A 15,052-nucleotide genomic window follows, 5' to 3' on the forward strand; every position below is an offset into this window, starting at 1 on the left:
AGTTATGGTTAAAGTTTAATAAAGTTTAATAATTTTAATAAAATTTAAAGTAAAATATGGGCCCCTCCAGTGGCGTAGCCACGATTTTTAAACGGGGGGGGGGGGCTAACTACTTTTTTGGATAAGTAAGGTAAGAGAGGATATGAGAATTCAGCCTTACCCCCCCTCACCATCTACCTACAAATTTCTAAACGTAATTCAAGCATTTTAGTATAGTTTTAAAAATATTTATTAATATATAATTTATAATAATAATAATAATAATTTTAGTTTCAGTGTTCAGTCACTTGCTCCACTCTGACAGCTGCATCTTCTTAGGCGAATTTCTGGCAAATTCAGTTATTATTTCACTTTCATCGAATTGCTCTTTTTTATTTATATTAGCCATAGCTAACCCATTCTGTCTGTTTTCCGACATGGTGCTTCTTAACAAAATTTTTAAGCGATTAAGTGCTGAAAACGTTCTTTCCGGAGTGAAAGAGGTAACTGGTAACGTGGCGAATAATTGTAAAAGTATTTTAATGTTAGGTCGAAGATTGGTGAGATGAGAGAGTGAATCAAGAGCAGAATTCGGTTTTGGAATAGTATTTTGACTCCATTGTTGTCTCCATATGAACAGGTTAGCTCTGATTGTAGATGAGGTATCATGGAGATCTTGGACATATATTTTAGCAGTTTTTATAATATTTTTATCGTCATACATATTTAAATTGGCCGGAATAAGTCCTTCAAGTGGCATAACATCAATAAGCCTTTGATTAAAACGAGCATCCATTGATTCTATTAAATAGTCAAGATACATTATACATATAAACACGCCCCATGGGGGGGGGGCTATAGCCCCCCATTGGCTAGCCCACTGGGCCCCTCACATGAAGCCGCAGACTATGCAGCGGCATACCCTGCATACCCCGTGCGCACGCCTATGTAATAGACAATGGTTTATTAGTAGTAGCAGTAGTAACTAGCAATAGGGTTTACTATATTTTATAATTATATAGTAGGCACTTGTCTACCGAATTATCAAAACCATTCGATATAGTTAAATATAATTAGACTAATACTCATGCTAAGTAACTATTAAAAATATTATTAAAAAATTATTTAAACTTGACTGATTAATAAAAAAAAAAATAGTTTGCTGTCAAATAATCAATACAGTTTTAAACCAGGTTTAATCTTATAGGTATAGAATTTGTATTATGTCTCTTAGTTTCTGTATTTTTGTCAAACCATAATTATTTTAATGGAATTTCAGAAAAAATTTAAAATACAAGAAAATTATTCCATACATAGCAAATTATGATATAAGCAATCAGTGAATATTTCAATTGTACGATTATTATTTTCGAGTTACGATGAAAATTAAAATTCGATGTTTTCGAAAACTAGTATGTCGTAAATGCTGCCTTTTTTTTTGTTGATTTTTTATTAATTCTTCTCAATTATTAAGAAAACTGTTCAGAAATTCATAAAATGATTTCCTTCAAAGTACCATTACCCTTAAAAGATTTCCCTTCAGAAATTTCTTATGGTTGTAATGAGATCAGCGCAATCATTCTAGCCGAAATTGTGTACATAGATACAAAAAAAAAAAAAAACACAAACATATCATAGTAAAACCAATACACGATGTCTTATTTCGAGTCTAAAACAAATGATTATTATACTTAATGAGTTTTTATTTGTATTCATTTTCAATCAAATTTAATTTTGACTTAAACTGTTTTCAAATCATACAAATTTGAGATAATTAAATATTATATATAGTTTAAATAACAAATAATTTCAAATAATTTAAAGATATAAAAATAATAAATAATAATATTATGAAGAAAATAAAAAAATAAAATTATAGATTTTATGTAAAAGTTCATTCATCTTTGGTTAGATGATCAGGATTCATAGACTTATTTGCACTTTCTTCATCATCAGTTGATTCAATTTCCCAATCAGCTAAAAATAAAATAAATATTACCAGGTAATTATAACTAAATAGTTATTATCAGGGTTTGGGACTTCAACCATTTATCTATTTTATTGGCTTAACATACAACTAACAGACTGCTTTTATTAGTTTATTTCAATTGTTTTCAATTGTACTAGCATCAAAATCTCAGCTTTAGTCACTGACAAAAACATAAAAATGATAATTAATTTCTTCTGTTTTTTTGTTTTTGTTTACGGTAAAGTAAGAAATAACTTTTTTTTTATTTACCTAACACATTTTCTTATAATTTAAACTAGTTTTTACAAAAGTAAAACGGTTAAAAAAAATAATACCTTTGAGTGTTAGTGAAAAATGTCAAAAATTATTTACGGTAAAGATGGTAAGAAGGTAAGAAACATTAAAATAAAACTTTTTTTTTTTTTGATAAAATGAAAAAATTGAAATTTATTTTTCAGAAAAATTAGAAAATCTATAAGGCTAGTAATAAAAAAGTTAAAATATTCTTAGAAACTTAAAAAGGTTAAAAGTCTGATATTTTTGAAGATAAAATTTGTTTTTACGTTTTTTAGGGTTAAAATCAAACAATAATATGAAATTTTTTTTTAAGTGCTTTAAGTCCCGAACCCGGGTTGTTACATAGTGAATTAAATTATTATTTTTTTCATTTTTTTATATTTAATAATGTTCTTTGAACTTATAAAATTACCTTTACATTCATTTTTTGTGTAAACTGAATTTATTAAACGATCAATATCATCAGTTAAACCTCCCAAATCTGTCATATCCAGGAATCTAAAATCATAACACTATACATTTTAATTTAGTGACTTCAAAATTATGTATAATTTTATTATAACTAGCTAACCCGACAGATATTGTTCTGTCTTAAATATTAATACTGAATTCGAATAGGTATAATTAATAAAAAAAAGTTTTTTTTCTTGCGTGTATATAAATAGGTTAGTTTTGTTGGGTATTCCAACATGAAAACAGGTGACATATAACTGGCCACGTGAAAAATATGAATTTTCAAGATTGATGTCACAAACACTTAGCGACTGCCCTTGAGATTTATTTATCGACACAGCAAATGCTAGCCGCACTGGAAATTACAACCGTTTAAAGTCGAATGGCATGTCGTTCGGAATCAAAGGAATCCGTGGAATCAAAATGTTTTTGCCTTTGTACTTCCTTTTCAAAATTGTGGCTTTGATGACGTTGTACATTAAATTCATCACCGCAAGTCAGGTGCCATCAAAGACATGGTTGGTTTATATTCCGCAACATAATGATTACTGGTTCAATTTTTTAATTGCAGTTTAAGAGGTGGTAATCCAGTGAATTCCAGGGAATTTAAAAACTCCGTTGGATAGTTGACAACATAATATAGGTTAATAACGGAATCAATCGATGTGTATGTCTTTAATTCGCTATCTTATTTTGAATCTGAAAATTAATTTCGTTGACATCAACGTTTTTTGCAGCTAATATAATTCTTTCACTCAACCATACATGATCTTTGTAATTTTGAGCAATGTTTGGCAAAACCTTCTTGATGAGTTCGGTCTTAGTTTCAGCATAGTGATAAAAATTTGTAGAAAATATGATGTATCGAGACGATGAATCAACAGGTATTTTGCCATTACCAATGTCGAGCAATTGTTTGGAAAAATCTTCTCAAGATTGGTCGTTCTGCAATTCAACTCGCATGTTTTTATTGGATTTGAGCGTTTTAACGTCTTTCCATAACTTAATGATTTTAAACATGCGTTAAGTTCATCGGCTGGCGTTGATTGTGGTATTACTGGTAGTGTTTGGGAAAAATCACCTGCCAATAAAATCATTGCACAACCAAACCGTTTTTGGTTTTTTCGTAAATTTTGCCGAATTTGGGATACTACCTGTATAGTATACATCTATTGCGCCGGTATAAAAAAATTTATATTAAAAAGGTATATATCTATTGCGCCGGTATAAAAAGGGTATATTTAAAAGGTATACATATATTGCGCCAGGTATAATAACTATACAATACAAGTAAAAATCATAATGGTTAAAAACAAAAATTAAAATTAATATCAAACTTATCATTCTACATACTTGGTATTTACACTAATAGTTTATATATATATAGTTATGTTTATTTTACTATTTATTTTTTTGTCATAAATTTAGAATTTGGTCTGTTTGTGATAACTAAGAGAACACGTTTATGATTGTTGCGTTACATTATTTTTAAAACTTCATAAAAAACAACAAATATTTGGATGGGATGAATAAAAATATTTCCCAAACGCTGAGTGAAATGCCTCACAGGCATTTGTTGTTCTTTCGCCTGATATGTTACACGATGACCAAAGATACGGGGGAAAAGATGCATTTTTATATTCGTATGTATCAATGAGATAATCGCTAAATGTATTAACTCGAATATCGATCGGCGTAATAGATGTAGACATTTTTTCCATCCCATAATTTTTCTTTCGTTACCTGTGATTTTCGGCGCAATCTATACAAAGCCAGTCTTGCTAAGTGCGGTCTAATGCTTCTAAAGATTTTTTCTGTGCTATAGTACACTCATCCCAAACTACTAATTTGCTCTACTGCAACACTTTGGCCATCGCAGAATTTCTTGAAAGGTTGCAAGTTAGTGTTTCATTTATTTGCATGTTCAATGGTAGCTTGAGTGCAGAATGACTGTCTTTCGACAACGAAGCAAGTGCAAGTGCGATCCAATTTTGCGATCGAATTGTTGCAAAATCAATGATATTAAAAACGTTTTCCCAGTCCTACCGGGAGCATCTTAAAAAAAAAAAATCCGCTAGTTCCATCGTTCACTACTTTCATTAGCGTATAGTATATTTTTATTGCTCATTTAAAAAGGGAACATTCCTTGGAACAGTTTCTTTTAATGCCTCGGAATCATATTGGGTTTCACGTCTTAACTCTTGATTAACCGTGTCGTGCATTGGGCGATTGGGCGTTGTTATTCCTAATAATATTAATCCTATGTTGGTAAGCATCAAGCACATATCTTTATTTATAATTAATACTTAATTGTACATTTCTTCTTTAATTTGCAAATTTGCATGTTCTAAGACGCTTCTGATGTAATATATCTTCGGCCATAAGATCTTTATATTTGTTCCATAAATCATTCGGTGTTGATGGGAATAATGTAGACAAAATTATAAAAACAATGTTTGTATTTGTTTAATATTTAACAGAATCACATAATCCTCGAGTGTGTGGTCCCAATGAATGTCATTTTCTAGCAATCCCAAACTTCAGACTTCTCTGAATGAACCGCATAACACAGTTGGCAGATGTTGGAATGATGTTGGGCCACGAGCATTAACTAACGCCTATAAAAACAATCGTCTTGGCTGGGATGAACTGTGTAAAGGCGTCCTAGCGCATCGATTAAAATTAATGCTTCATTGTGAATTTTTTTTTAATTTGCAAATCTGCATTCGATGTTTTCGCAACTTATGTTTATTTTATTATTTCTATTATTTTTTATTATTTGATTATTTATTTATTTATTTAAATTTTATGTTTGCAACTTATATTTGCGCAACTTTCTTCTATTAGAACCTTTTCCTGACAATAAAAAATATAACAAAAAAAGAATGGTCGAAATTGGTCCAGCTGTTTACGCGTGATGTCAAGACCAAGGGAAATAGGGATTCATTTATATATAGATAGCTAATAAGTAATGCATTATACAATATAATAATGCATTGCATAATATAGATATTTATATAAAATTAGATTTTAGGGTGGTTAGGTTAGTTTAGATTAGGTTTAAGTGGTTCTTATTTTTTAACTTTCAAAACGTCAATTCAGGTTCTCGCTATTTTATTTAAATCCATGAGAAAATATGTTAGGTCAAATTTGGTTACAAAAACTCAACTCTTCTAAATTAGAATTAAGATGGTTAAAAATGACCAATTAGGATAGTTATTGGTTTTTGATTAGGTTAAGTTAGGTTACGAACTAACTATTAAACTAAAATTATTTGTACGTATATTGACCCAGTAATTTTAAAATAGTTAAATTTTAAACGTTAGGGGATTTGGTCCAGAAAATTGTATGTTATAAAAAGAGCTTGTAAAACTATTTCTAATACATGGTGACGACAAGTAAAAAAACGAATACTTTAATTTAATTTTTGTTCAAAAAGAATGCATGGATCATTTAATCCTTTATAGATTGGCGGGACTTAAAAGTCCCGGCGAAAAAAGAAATTACATAAAATAATGCATATATATTATAACGTTGGTGACACCTTATATGGGACTGAAAAGTCCCGACAGGTTAGGTTAGGTTAGGTTATATTTACCTATTTGTGAAATTTACATTAACATTTCCTGGAGGAATTCTTTTTTTATTTTTCTGAAAACATAATAAAATATTTTTCTAATACGTTTTAAAAGTTTATTGTTTTTATGTTTTTTGATACTTACAGAAATGGTGTGGTTATGTAATTCATGATCTGTTGTGATTTGTTGAGATAAATATGTTTTACTTCCAGTTGTAGTTGGGTTAATTGTATCTGATGAACCAGCTACTTCAGTGAAATATTCTAAATGTGATTAGTTTAGATAAATTAGTGTTATATAATAAAGATATTTTAAAATTACAATTTTTAGTTTCATAATTAATGTGATAATATGACGAAACCTGTAAACTGTGTATGAATTGTAGTAAGAATTGAATTATTGATAGGTGTACAGAATACAACTCTAAATACCTGGTGGAAGAGACAATATAAATACAGTAAAACCTCTCGATGACAATATCGCTTGGGACTAAACAATTTTTATATTATAGGTAAATATTTCGTATAACATAAATTTATTATTAAAATTTATAATATATGAATTAATATTTAAATGTATTTATAATGTGATGTATAATACATATATACTAAAAACTAAAAATAAGAACTAAAAAAACATATTAAATATTAATTATATTCATAATTAAGAAAAATAGTTTGTAATATGCTGCTTTTTATGATTAAAGGTACGTTCCGCACATCCCCGTATTTTTGTTGTTCGTTCAAATATAGATGAATTTTAAATCGTGGCTGAAAATTCGAATTTTCTAGTTTGATCCCAAAATTAATAGAGGCAGTCCATGCATAGGTAAACATTAGCATCACCAACTTTTAAGAAAGCTTGAATGACCAAGTCAAAATTAAAGTTCATGTTAATTATATTTTTTGATGTTAGGTTAAGATAGGTTAACCTACTCTAACTTGTAGGGAGTAATTATAATTGAATGGGTACCTCAAGGGCAAAATATAAATCAACAATATTATTTACAATTATTATAGCATATCTAAGGTTTAAACTATAACATAGTTGCACCACTACATGCAACATTATCTAAGAATATCAGGACATTTCTATTCTGAGATCGCATATCTGCCCATACGCAATCACTGCTCCATTAACTCAGTTGTCACCCAGGTTTTATTAAATTTCCAAATGACAAATAATGAAAAATTCCAAATTTTTAATACACCGTAGTTTTGAGACTTCCCGATAATTTAGCGCTTTACTCATTAGTACTAACGGTTTGGTAGAGATACGTCTAAAAAAAACACTCGTTTCATCTGAATTGTACATGTCTTTTGCTTCATATTCAACAATGAATCTCAAGATTTTTTGTTGCCATTTCTCTACAGTTTCTTAATTAATGTAATTTGCCTCATCATTAACTTGTTTCCATACAATAGCATCCTTCTTTTTAAATTTTTCTCATCAACCATTCAAAGCCTTAAAATCTTTGACGTTCATTTTTTCATCAAATTTCATAGTTTTTGTTTGTAAAATTGACAAATTTTAATAATAAATCACACATGCAACTTTTGGTAAATTTGTTTAATTATTTGGCCAATCAAGGTGTTTTCATTTTTTCATTCATTCCCAAGTTTTTTCTATTCACCCATTGATCCATAATCTTTTCTTTATTTTTTATTGAGTCGTAAATTTGAGTTTTTCCACGGTTAAATGTAGTAATAAATACCTTCGAAATTAGTTTTTCTCTTCCCTTCAACTCGATCAATTTAACTTTATCCAAAAGTCAGTGCTGTACGTGGCATATTAGCAAAAAGAGCGGATTCAGCATTTATTTATGATTGGAGCACTTAACAGGAGAAATTTTAAAATATATCTAATTATAGGCGTATGTAAGGGTGTCTTAGGGGAGGGCTTAGACCCCTCCATAAAAAATAAATAATGTGACAATATGTTCTAAAATTGTCAACATTTATTTTTATTAGTTATTATTTAGTTCTTCTAAATATGCTTCTTTTTTAATATTATTTTTTTCCAACAAGGGTGGTACTTTTCCCCAGTTTCCTCATTTGGGATCTGCTGATAATTAATGAGAAAAAAAAGAGTACGAAAATGAACTAAATTACAACAATAAAACATACGTGACCACTGTAGGTTTACTAAACATAAGTACATTATATATCTAATCTTTGTCATACTTTATTTACACGCTTATTAGAAGGTAATAAATTAATTAATATGACAATCGTGAATTGATACCATTGAATTATATTTCAGATAATGATAAAATTTAAAATACTTAAATACCAAATATATGTATCTATATAAATATTATTTATCTTTAAATTATTTTATTTTTTGTCTTATGGAGAGTATTTATACTAATTTATACTAATTGGACCATGTATCAGTTTATTAAAGGTTCCACTTTAGAGAGGTTAGTTTAATATATTATTTGAATCGGGATTATTGACATTTTTCATAATAAGAATTCAGACTATGAATGTCTGTTATAAAGAGGTTTTACTGTATATATAAATCTAAAGCAGATATGTAGAGTATTTAAGACAGAATTTATAACTTTTTATATTTACACTTAATGTAGTAAACACTATGTAGGTGTCTTAAAATAAATATAATAGACACAAAGTATTCAACTAAACATTAAATTTATTCAAACAAGTATAAAATTAATTATAAAACAAATTAAATTAATTAAACAGTTTAGTATCTAATACATCTTAAAGTGTTGTTTTTTTTATTAGTAAAATGTTATTAAAATTAGTAATTTTTTTAAAGGGAGTATTTAAGTATTACATCAGCAAACCAGAAGAAGGAGGGGTTTGAGAAATTCGACAGTAACTTATATAGTAGAAGGGTAGGCTAAATCTCAACTCTGATGTCAGAATGGTAACTATAAAAATTTGAACAAACACGCAAAAGCAAAAGTTGATGAATTACTAACAACACCAAAGACTTGTCATCTTATAATTTTATTATCTTTATTTTAGCTATTAAAGAAATTAATTTTATTAATAAGATTAAAAGAATTTAGGGGGTCTATGAAAAACGTTGACCTAAGATAGGAAACGGTAGTCATTGTCTGACTAACACTGAAATGAGCAGAGGGAGGGATAAAAATGCTTAAAAAATGTGCTGACATAATACTCGAATGTTCTCAATGTTGCAAAATATGTTATTTAAACTAAAGAAATCTTAAACATTAAAAATGAATAATAATTTTAATACCTGATTGAGAACTACACATAGCATTTTCCATTTTTTTCAAGCGAGATCTAATAGTCAAAATAATAAATTATTTGAGTTATGATTTAAGCGTTAATTCAAAATAAAAATTATAATTCAGTTAGTTTATATATATCATCAGAACATAATAGAGAAGATAAAAATTAAAACTATATATTACCGAGCTTCAGTTATTTCAGATTGAATTTTATTAATCATTTGGGAACTTTCTGTAACTTATACAATGGCATTTAGGTTTTAATTGAAATAAACTAAAAGATAACATTGAATTCAAAAAATTAATTAATAATTACCTAATTTTTTTGGTGAAATTAAATTATGTTCTTCAACTTTTCTTAAACAATTTTCCAAAAGAAAATCTAAAATAATACAATTGATTAAAATGAATGTTTACTTAGTTAAACCGAAATCTATAGAAATCATATTTTACTTAAGAAAAGCCTTACCAATTAGTACTACATAAATTATTACTAATACATTTTTATAGCTATGAATAAATATCTTAGAACCAAAATCCATATAATGTACCCCTGAGTAACTAGTTAAATATAGAATATTCAGAGAAGGTTTTCTAGTTCTTTTCAATATATTCAACTGTAGCTTGGGAAGATAAAGGAAAATTATCTTAATATTACAAATAAATATACATTAGTTCAAATAATTATTAAGATTTAATACATAAATATAACTTACGAATATAGATTTAAATATTAGAACAAAACGGAGATCAGTTAAGACGCATGGTTGTCGTGGCTGAACTATAGTTTCTTAAATTTATTCAATATTATTTGCCATATTATATAGGAGACTCAAAGGGGGTGTAGTGCCTAATAGGTAATATACATATCGAAATACTATGCGTATAAGCTAATTATGATATAACAATTATTACAATCACATAATTACATTTTTGTCAAATATGTAGTGGTATTATTAAGGTAATATTATACATACCGGGTTGATCTGTATATTCAATATTATCAAGTGAAACACTAATAATATTATTTGCATGCATGGAGCTGGATCGATCAGGATTCTAATAACATAACACAAAAATATGGTTTTATATACATTTTTACTTTGATTTTGGAATAAACAAAATATAAAAATTACTAACATCTGATTCTTCAAATAGACGACTAAGTCTCTCAAACATAGACTGTGCAGTTTCACCTTGATAACGATTTTGAAATTCATTATCGTATAGAGTTTGTATTGATAGTGGAGGATGTACTAAATTTGAAGCAGTTTCACCAGATATTTCTTGAATATCTTCAGACTTGTTTGGACTACAAAGTTGTCTATATATCAATGTAATCATTACAAATCATTATTTGAATTTATATAATATTATTTAAAACTATATAGAATCAATTATAACTACTCAGATGCTTCATCACAGTCAAATTCATCTAATAATGATTGAATTTTAATTTTAAGCTTCTTTTTTGGACTCTGTAACTCTTTACTAGTTGGTTTAATTTTATCAGGGATTTTCTAAACACAAATGAAACATGTGTTAATATTTTAGATTTAATATACAGTCGACTCTCAATAATTCGAAGTTGACGGAACTGTTGAAAAATTTTGAATTACTGAGTTAAGAAAAAAATTTTGTTTTCTTTTTTACTGTACATAATTATTAATTATTTCAGAAAATTAGAAGGTATTGGTTTTGTTTTTTAAAATTTAAATTTTAACTGTATATTTTAACCATTAGGTTAATTATTAAATTATATTATTAATTATTAAATTATACTTTGTAAATTAAATTAGTATTATAAAAAATTATTATTCTTTAAAGAAATTTGTAATGGTTTTCTGCTTCATTAAATTTAGTTTCATTTTTCAAAAGTATTTTTTGAATTTGACGCACTCATTACAAGAACTTTACAATTTACCAAACGAAACTAAAATAAAACTACCTTCGGCTGATGGCTATCGAAGAGATAAATTAGTGATTATTAATAACGACTAAGAAATAAAACGATAAGGTTCTTACAATATTAATTTTATAGTTATCAAAAATAATATGCTGAATTTCTACACGATTGTAAATTATTAACTAAAAGATTATAAGAATACAGATTATATATAATTACTGAATATACGACGAATTGCTGAGCGTTGAATGGATGATACTTCAAATTGTCACGTGTTAGTTGCAAGTTCTCCCAAAATTTAATTTCGAATTACCAAGTGTACTTAAATGCATTGTTTTTATTTGAATTACTGTTTGATTTTCAAGGGACCAAGCATTTACTTTGAATTACCGAAGGTTTCGAATTATCGAGAATCGACTGTATTATATATATAAAATTCAACAATATATTTAAGTATATAATATTATTATAAACAACCTGTTTAAACTCTTCAAATTTATGTAAAAGTGCTGTCCTTTCAAGTTCTAATTTAGACAAATACCATTGTTGTTCTCTACATTTTTGATAATAAGTAGGAGGCCGAACACTGAATCTGGCATAACAAAATGTTTTACTAAAAAATAATTATTAAATAGTAGATAAAGCCATTAACTAACTTTAAAATTAATGAATTCCTAAGTAAGAATCCTTCAGTACTCAACAAATCAAGCCTAAAGAATCTATTATATCCCCAACATTCACCGATTTCAAAATCTGAAGTGAATTCTCTGAGTACATTTTTAGTCTCATCATTGACTTGTAATTGATTTACCATTTCAATACGATATTCGTACCTGAAAATATAAATATAATTCTACAGAAAATAATGTAATGTGATATAGGCAAAACAGATAATTAGATAAAATGTATGTAAATAGATATTACAATAATTTAATAAATAATTAACCTTGACACTCCAGGTGGACCGGATGTTAATTCTAAAAAAACTGATAAATATCTATTTCTGACAATACCATTACCACTGGGATAAACTTTAAGCCTCCAACTGACACCATTGCAACCAATTGGTAAAGAATAAATTGGTTCAAGTAATAACATTTTATCAGAAAATGATTTAATTACTAGAGTACCTCCTTCAAACTTTGGTATAATTTCACTAAAAAAATAAGTAATAAAATTAGTATACATTGGTTTTACTTCAATAAGAATCTAATATTTTATATTGTTGATTCAAATTCACCTATGGAAATCGTCATACACAGGTATTCGGACTGGAGCTTGTTTTTTTTGCATTGCAGAAATGGTTCTTTTAAATCTAGGAGCATGATTAATTAACTGCGACATTGGCATTCGTGATAGTTCTAGATCACATTCATGCAAAAATTCTTCTATTTGTTCTGATTCATTGACTAGATGATTTTTTTGAGTTAGTAAAGAAGTAAGTTTGTTATTCAGCTCTTTATCCAAATCCATCATCATACATTCTACGGCTGACCGAATTTCACATACTTTTTGATCTTTGGCTTGTTGAATTTCTTTAATATTTTTATCCTAAAAATAAGATAAATTTGATTGAGTTGTATAAAATATTTATTACTATATTTTCAATAACCCTTTTAGATAAAATATGTAGCTGTTTTTTTTATTTTTGATAAAACATAAAATATTGGTACTAGTATTTTCAATACAAAAATATTTCTTAGAAATATTTTATTAGTGTATATATATATATTATAGCTTAGATATTTTAGTATTAAAAAGAATCATTTAAATACGCACAAGTTCCTTTATTTCCTTTTTGATTGATTCTTCTTTTGTTTTGAGATTGTCACAACTTTCTCCTAGCTGTGCAAGTGTCTCATTATAAATTTCTTCTATGGGTCGGAATGAATGACCACAATGGCTTGAATTATCAAATAGAGCACAACGGTGGCATATAGTTGTGCTGCATGTAATGCAAAACACAGTTAGTTGTTCGTTATGTGTTTCACATCTAAATCATAATAGTTTATATTCTAATAAATAATACTATAAATAAAAATAAAAATAATTTGATTATAGGTACCTTTGTTCTTGACTCTGCCTTACACTGCTTACACCAATAGTACTGTTCAAACCATCTAGTTGATCAGATAAATCTTCAACCCATCTACAATTCACAATTTCATGTAAATGCAATGTAGCTCGGCAATGGGGACATTGAGATCGTTGTTCCGTGAGCCATCGATGCATACAGGAATAACAACATAGTTTTGAACAATGAGGACACAAATGTGCATCTTGTATTTTTTCCATACAAATGAAACATTTAAATGTTTGAAGTAAAGTCTATGAATTAAAATAAATAATAAAATTATCTTGTTGACAAATTGTCATAAAAATGCACTTAATACAATTATTTATATACAATTTATTGGTGTATTTTGCCAGATGCATTCACTGGTGAGGCCACCTGTCATGAAAGATATTAATTGTAGTTAAATACATTAAATTGTTTAAAGTTATTACAGCAAAAAGAAAAATTTTTTTAAAGGAGGATTAAGATTTTAAAAACTGGACAAGCAGGCCTATAGCCAAGGGGGAGGGGCAATGCTCCTCTGGACCTAATCATTGTTTCCCAACAAGTATTAAATGTGCATATATACTATGTAGTGATATATTATGTTCTACATTGTTTTTTTCTTGAGCCCCTTAAAATTTAGTTTGTCCTAAATCATGATTTGGTTTAGTTACAGACCTATGGGTAAGCCATCCAACACAAAAAGTTAGCTCACCTTAATCACAGACGGGTATATGTGATGTACGGATAAAAAGAGTAAGTACCTGTAAGTATTCTGGATCAGGTGCCATGGCCATTTTAGAATTTAGGGATTTCAATTTAACTGAAACTGCGTCTATAACAGACAAATTGACAATAACACGGATAGCAATAGTTAACTTTTGAAAAACAAATAATATTCTATAGACGCCAGTAGGCCGTCAAAGGACGTCTATGGAGAATAAATTGTGAGGGAAATCCTGCAAAACTTATTTAATAAAATAATACTTAGGACGTTAAAATGTCTTGTTCACTGTTGATGTGCAATGTGTATTAAGTATTTGTGTAAGAATTGTTTTCGAAATTTCATAAAATACGTCGAACGGGTTCTAAGGGAAAAGTAACGTTTATAAATAATAGTAATAGGAACGAAACAGATACATCCGTTGACAATTATCTGATGGTATTCCAAAAAAAATCGATAACACTTGTCGTCTCATTAGTGATAAGATAGTCATGTTATCATGAGCTCAGGGCCAGGGTTCCCAAAGTGTGCATGTAAAATATTCGGTATCACAGAATAATTTCAAACACAGAGCAATATTTCAAAGCAATGGCGTAGCCAGGGCTGTCGATTATGCTCGTTCGGGCCTTCGAGAGCGAAGTTCATTATTTTACGGAGTTCGTTCAAGACGTTTTGCATCATTATAAAATGCATACACGTAAATGCCGCCGTATTATTTTAAATGTCCACACAATTATAATCGGTATATTATGGGTACCATAATATACCGATTATAATTTAAGTCACTGCTTACCTAAATAATGTATCATATAGATCGTAGAAACTGTATTATAATATAGCTTGATTTGTATTTATCGA

At 28.1% G+C, this 15,052-nt stretch overlaps 1 protein-coding gene across 4 annotated transcripts; it reads right to left on the minus strand.

Moving 5' to 3' along the window:
* Positions 1-1,845: 1,845 nt before the first annotated feature.
* On the minus strand, positions 1,846-14,648 carry LOC112684149 (E3 ubiquitin-protein ligase TRIM37-like). Of its 4 annotated transcripts, XM_025555490.1 has the most exons (18): positions 14,458-14,648; positions 14,235-14,305; positions 13,477-13,739; positions 13,191-13,404; positions 12,652-12,962; positions 12,358-12,567; positions 12,068-12,244; positions 11,889-12,003; positions 10,913-11,025; positions 10,646-10,829; positions 10,483-10,564; positions 9,822-9,887; positions 9,689-9,743; positions 9,511-9,557; positions 6,421-6,539; positions 6,297-6,349; positions 2,658-2,743; positions 1,846-1,956 (listed from the first exon to the last, which is right to left on the minus strand). In XM_025555490.1, exons 2-18 carry the CDS (start codon positions 14,265-14,267, stop codon positions 1,874-1,876), a joined length of 2,211 nt encoding a protein of 736 aa, XP_025411275.1. In that variant the 5' UTR covers positions 14,268-14,305; positions 14,458-14,648; the 3' UTR covers positions 1,846-1,873. The 4 variants fall into 4 exon arrangements, with proteins under 4 accessions (XP_025411275.1, XP_025411274.1, XP_025411277.1 ...); XM_025555489.1 differs by having other exon boundaries at positions 14,235-14,647; XM_025555492.1 differs by lacking the exons at positions 9,511-9,557; positions 9,689-9,743; positions 9,822-9,887 and adding an exon at positions 13,819-13,863 and having other exon boundaries at positions 1,847-1,956; positions 14,235-14,647.
* Positions 14,649-15,052: the final 404 nt, after the last annotated feature.

The sequence above is a fragment of the Sipha flava genome, unplaced genomic scaffold (assembly GCF_003268045.1).
Source record: "Sipha flava isolate LNK unplaced genomic scaffold, YSA_version1 242_pilon_pilon, whole genome shotgun sequence".
In the NCBI taxonomy this organism is placed as follows: domain Eukaryota; kingdom Metazoa; phylum Arthropoda; class Insecta; order Hemiptera; family Aphididae; genus Sipha; species Sipha flava.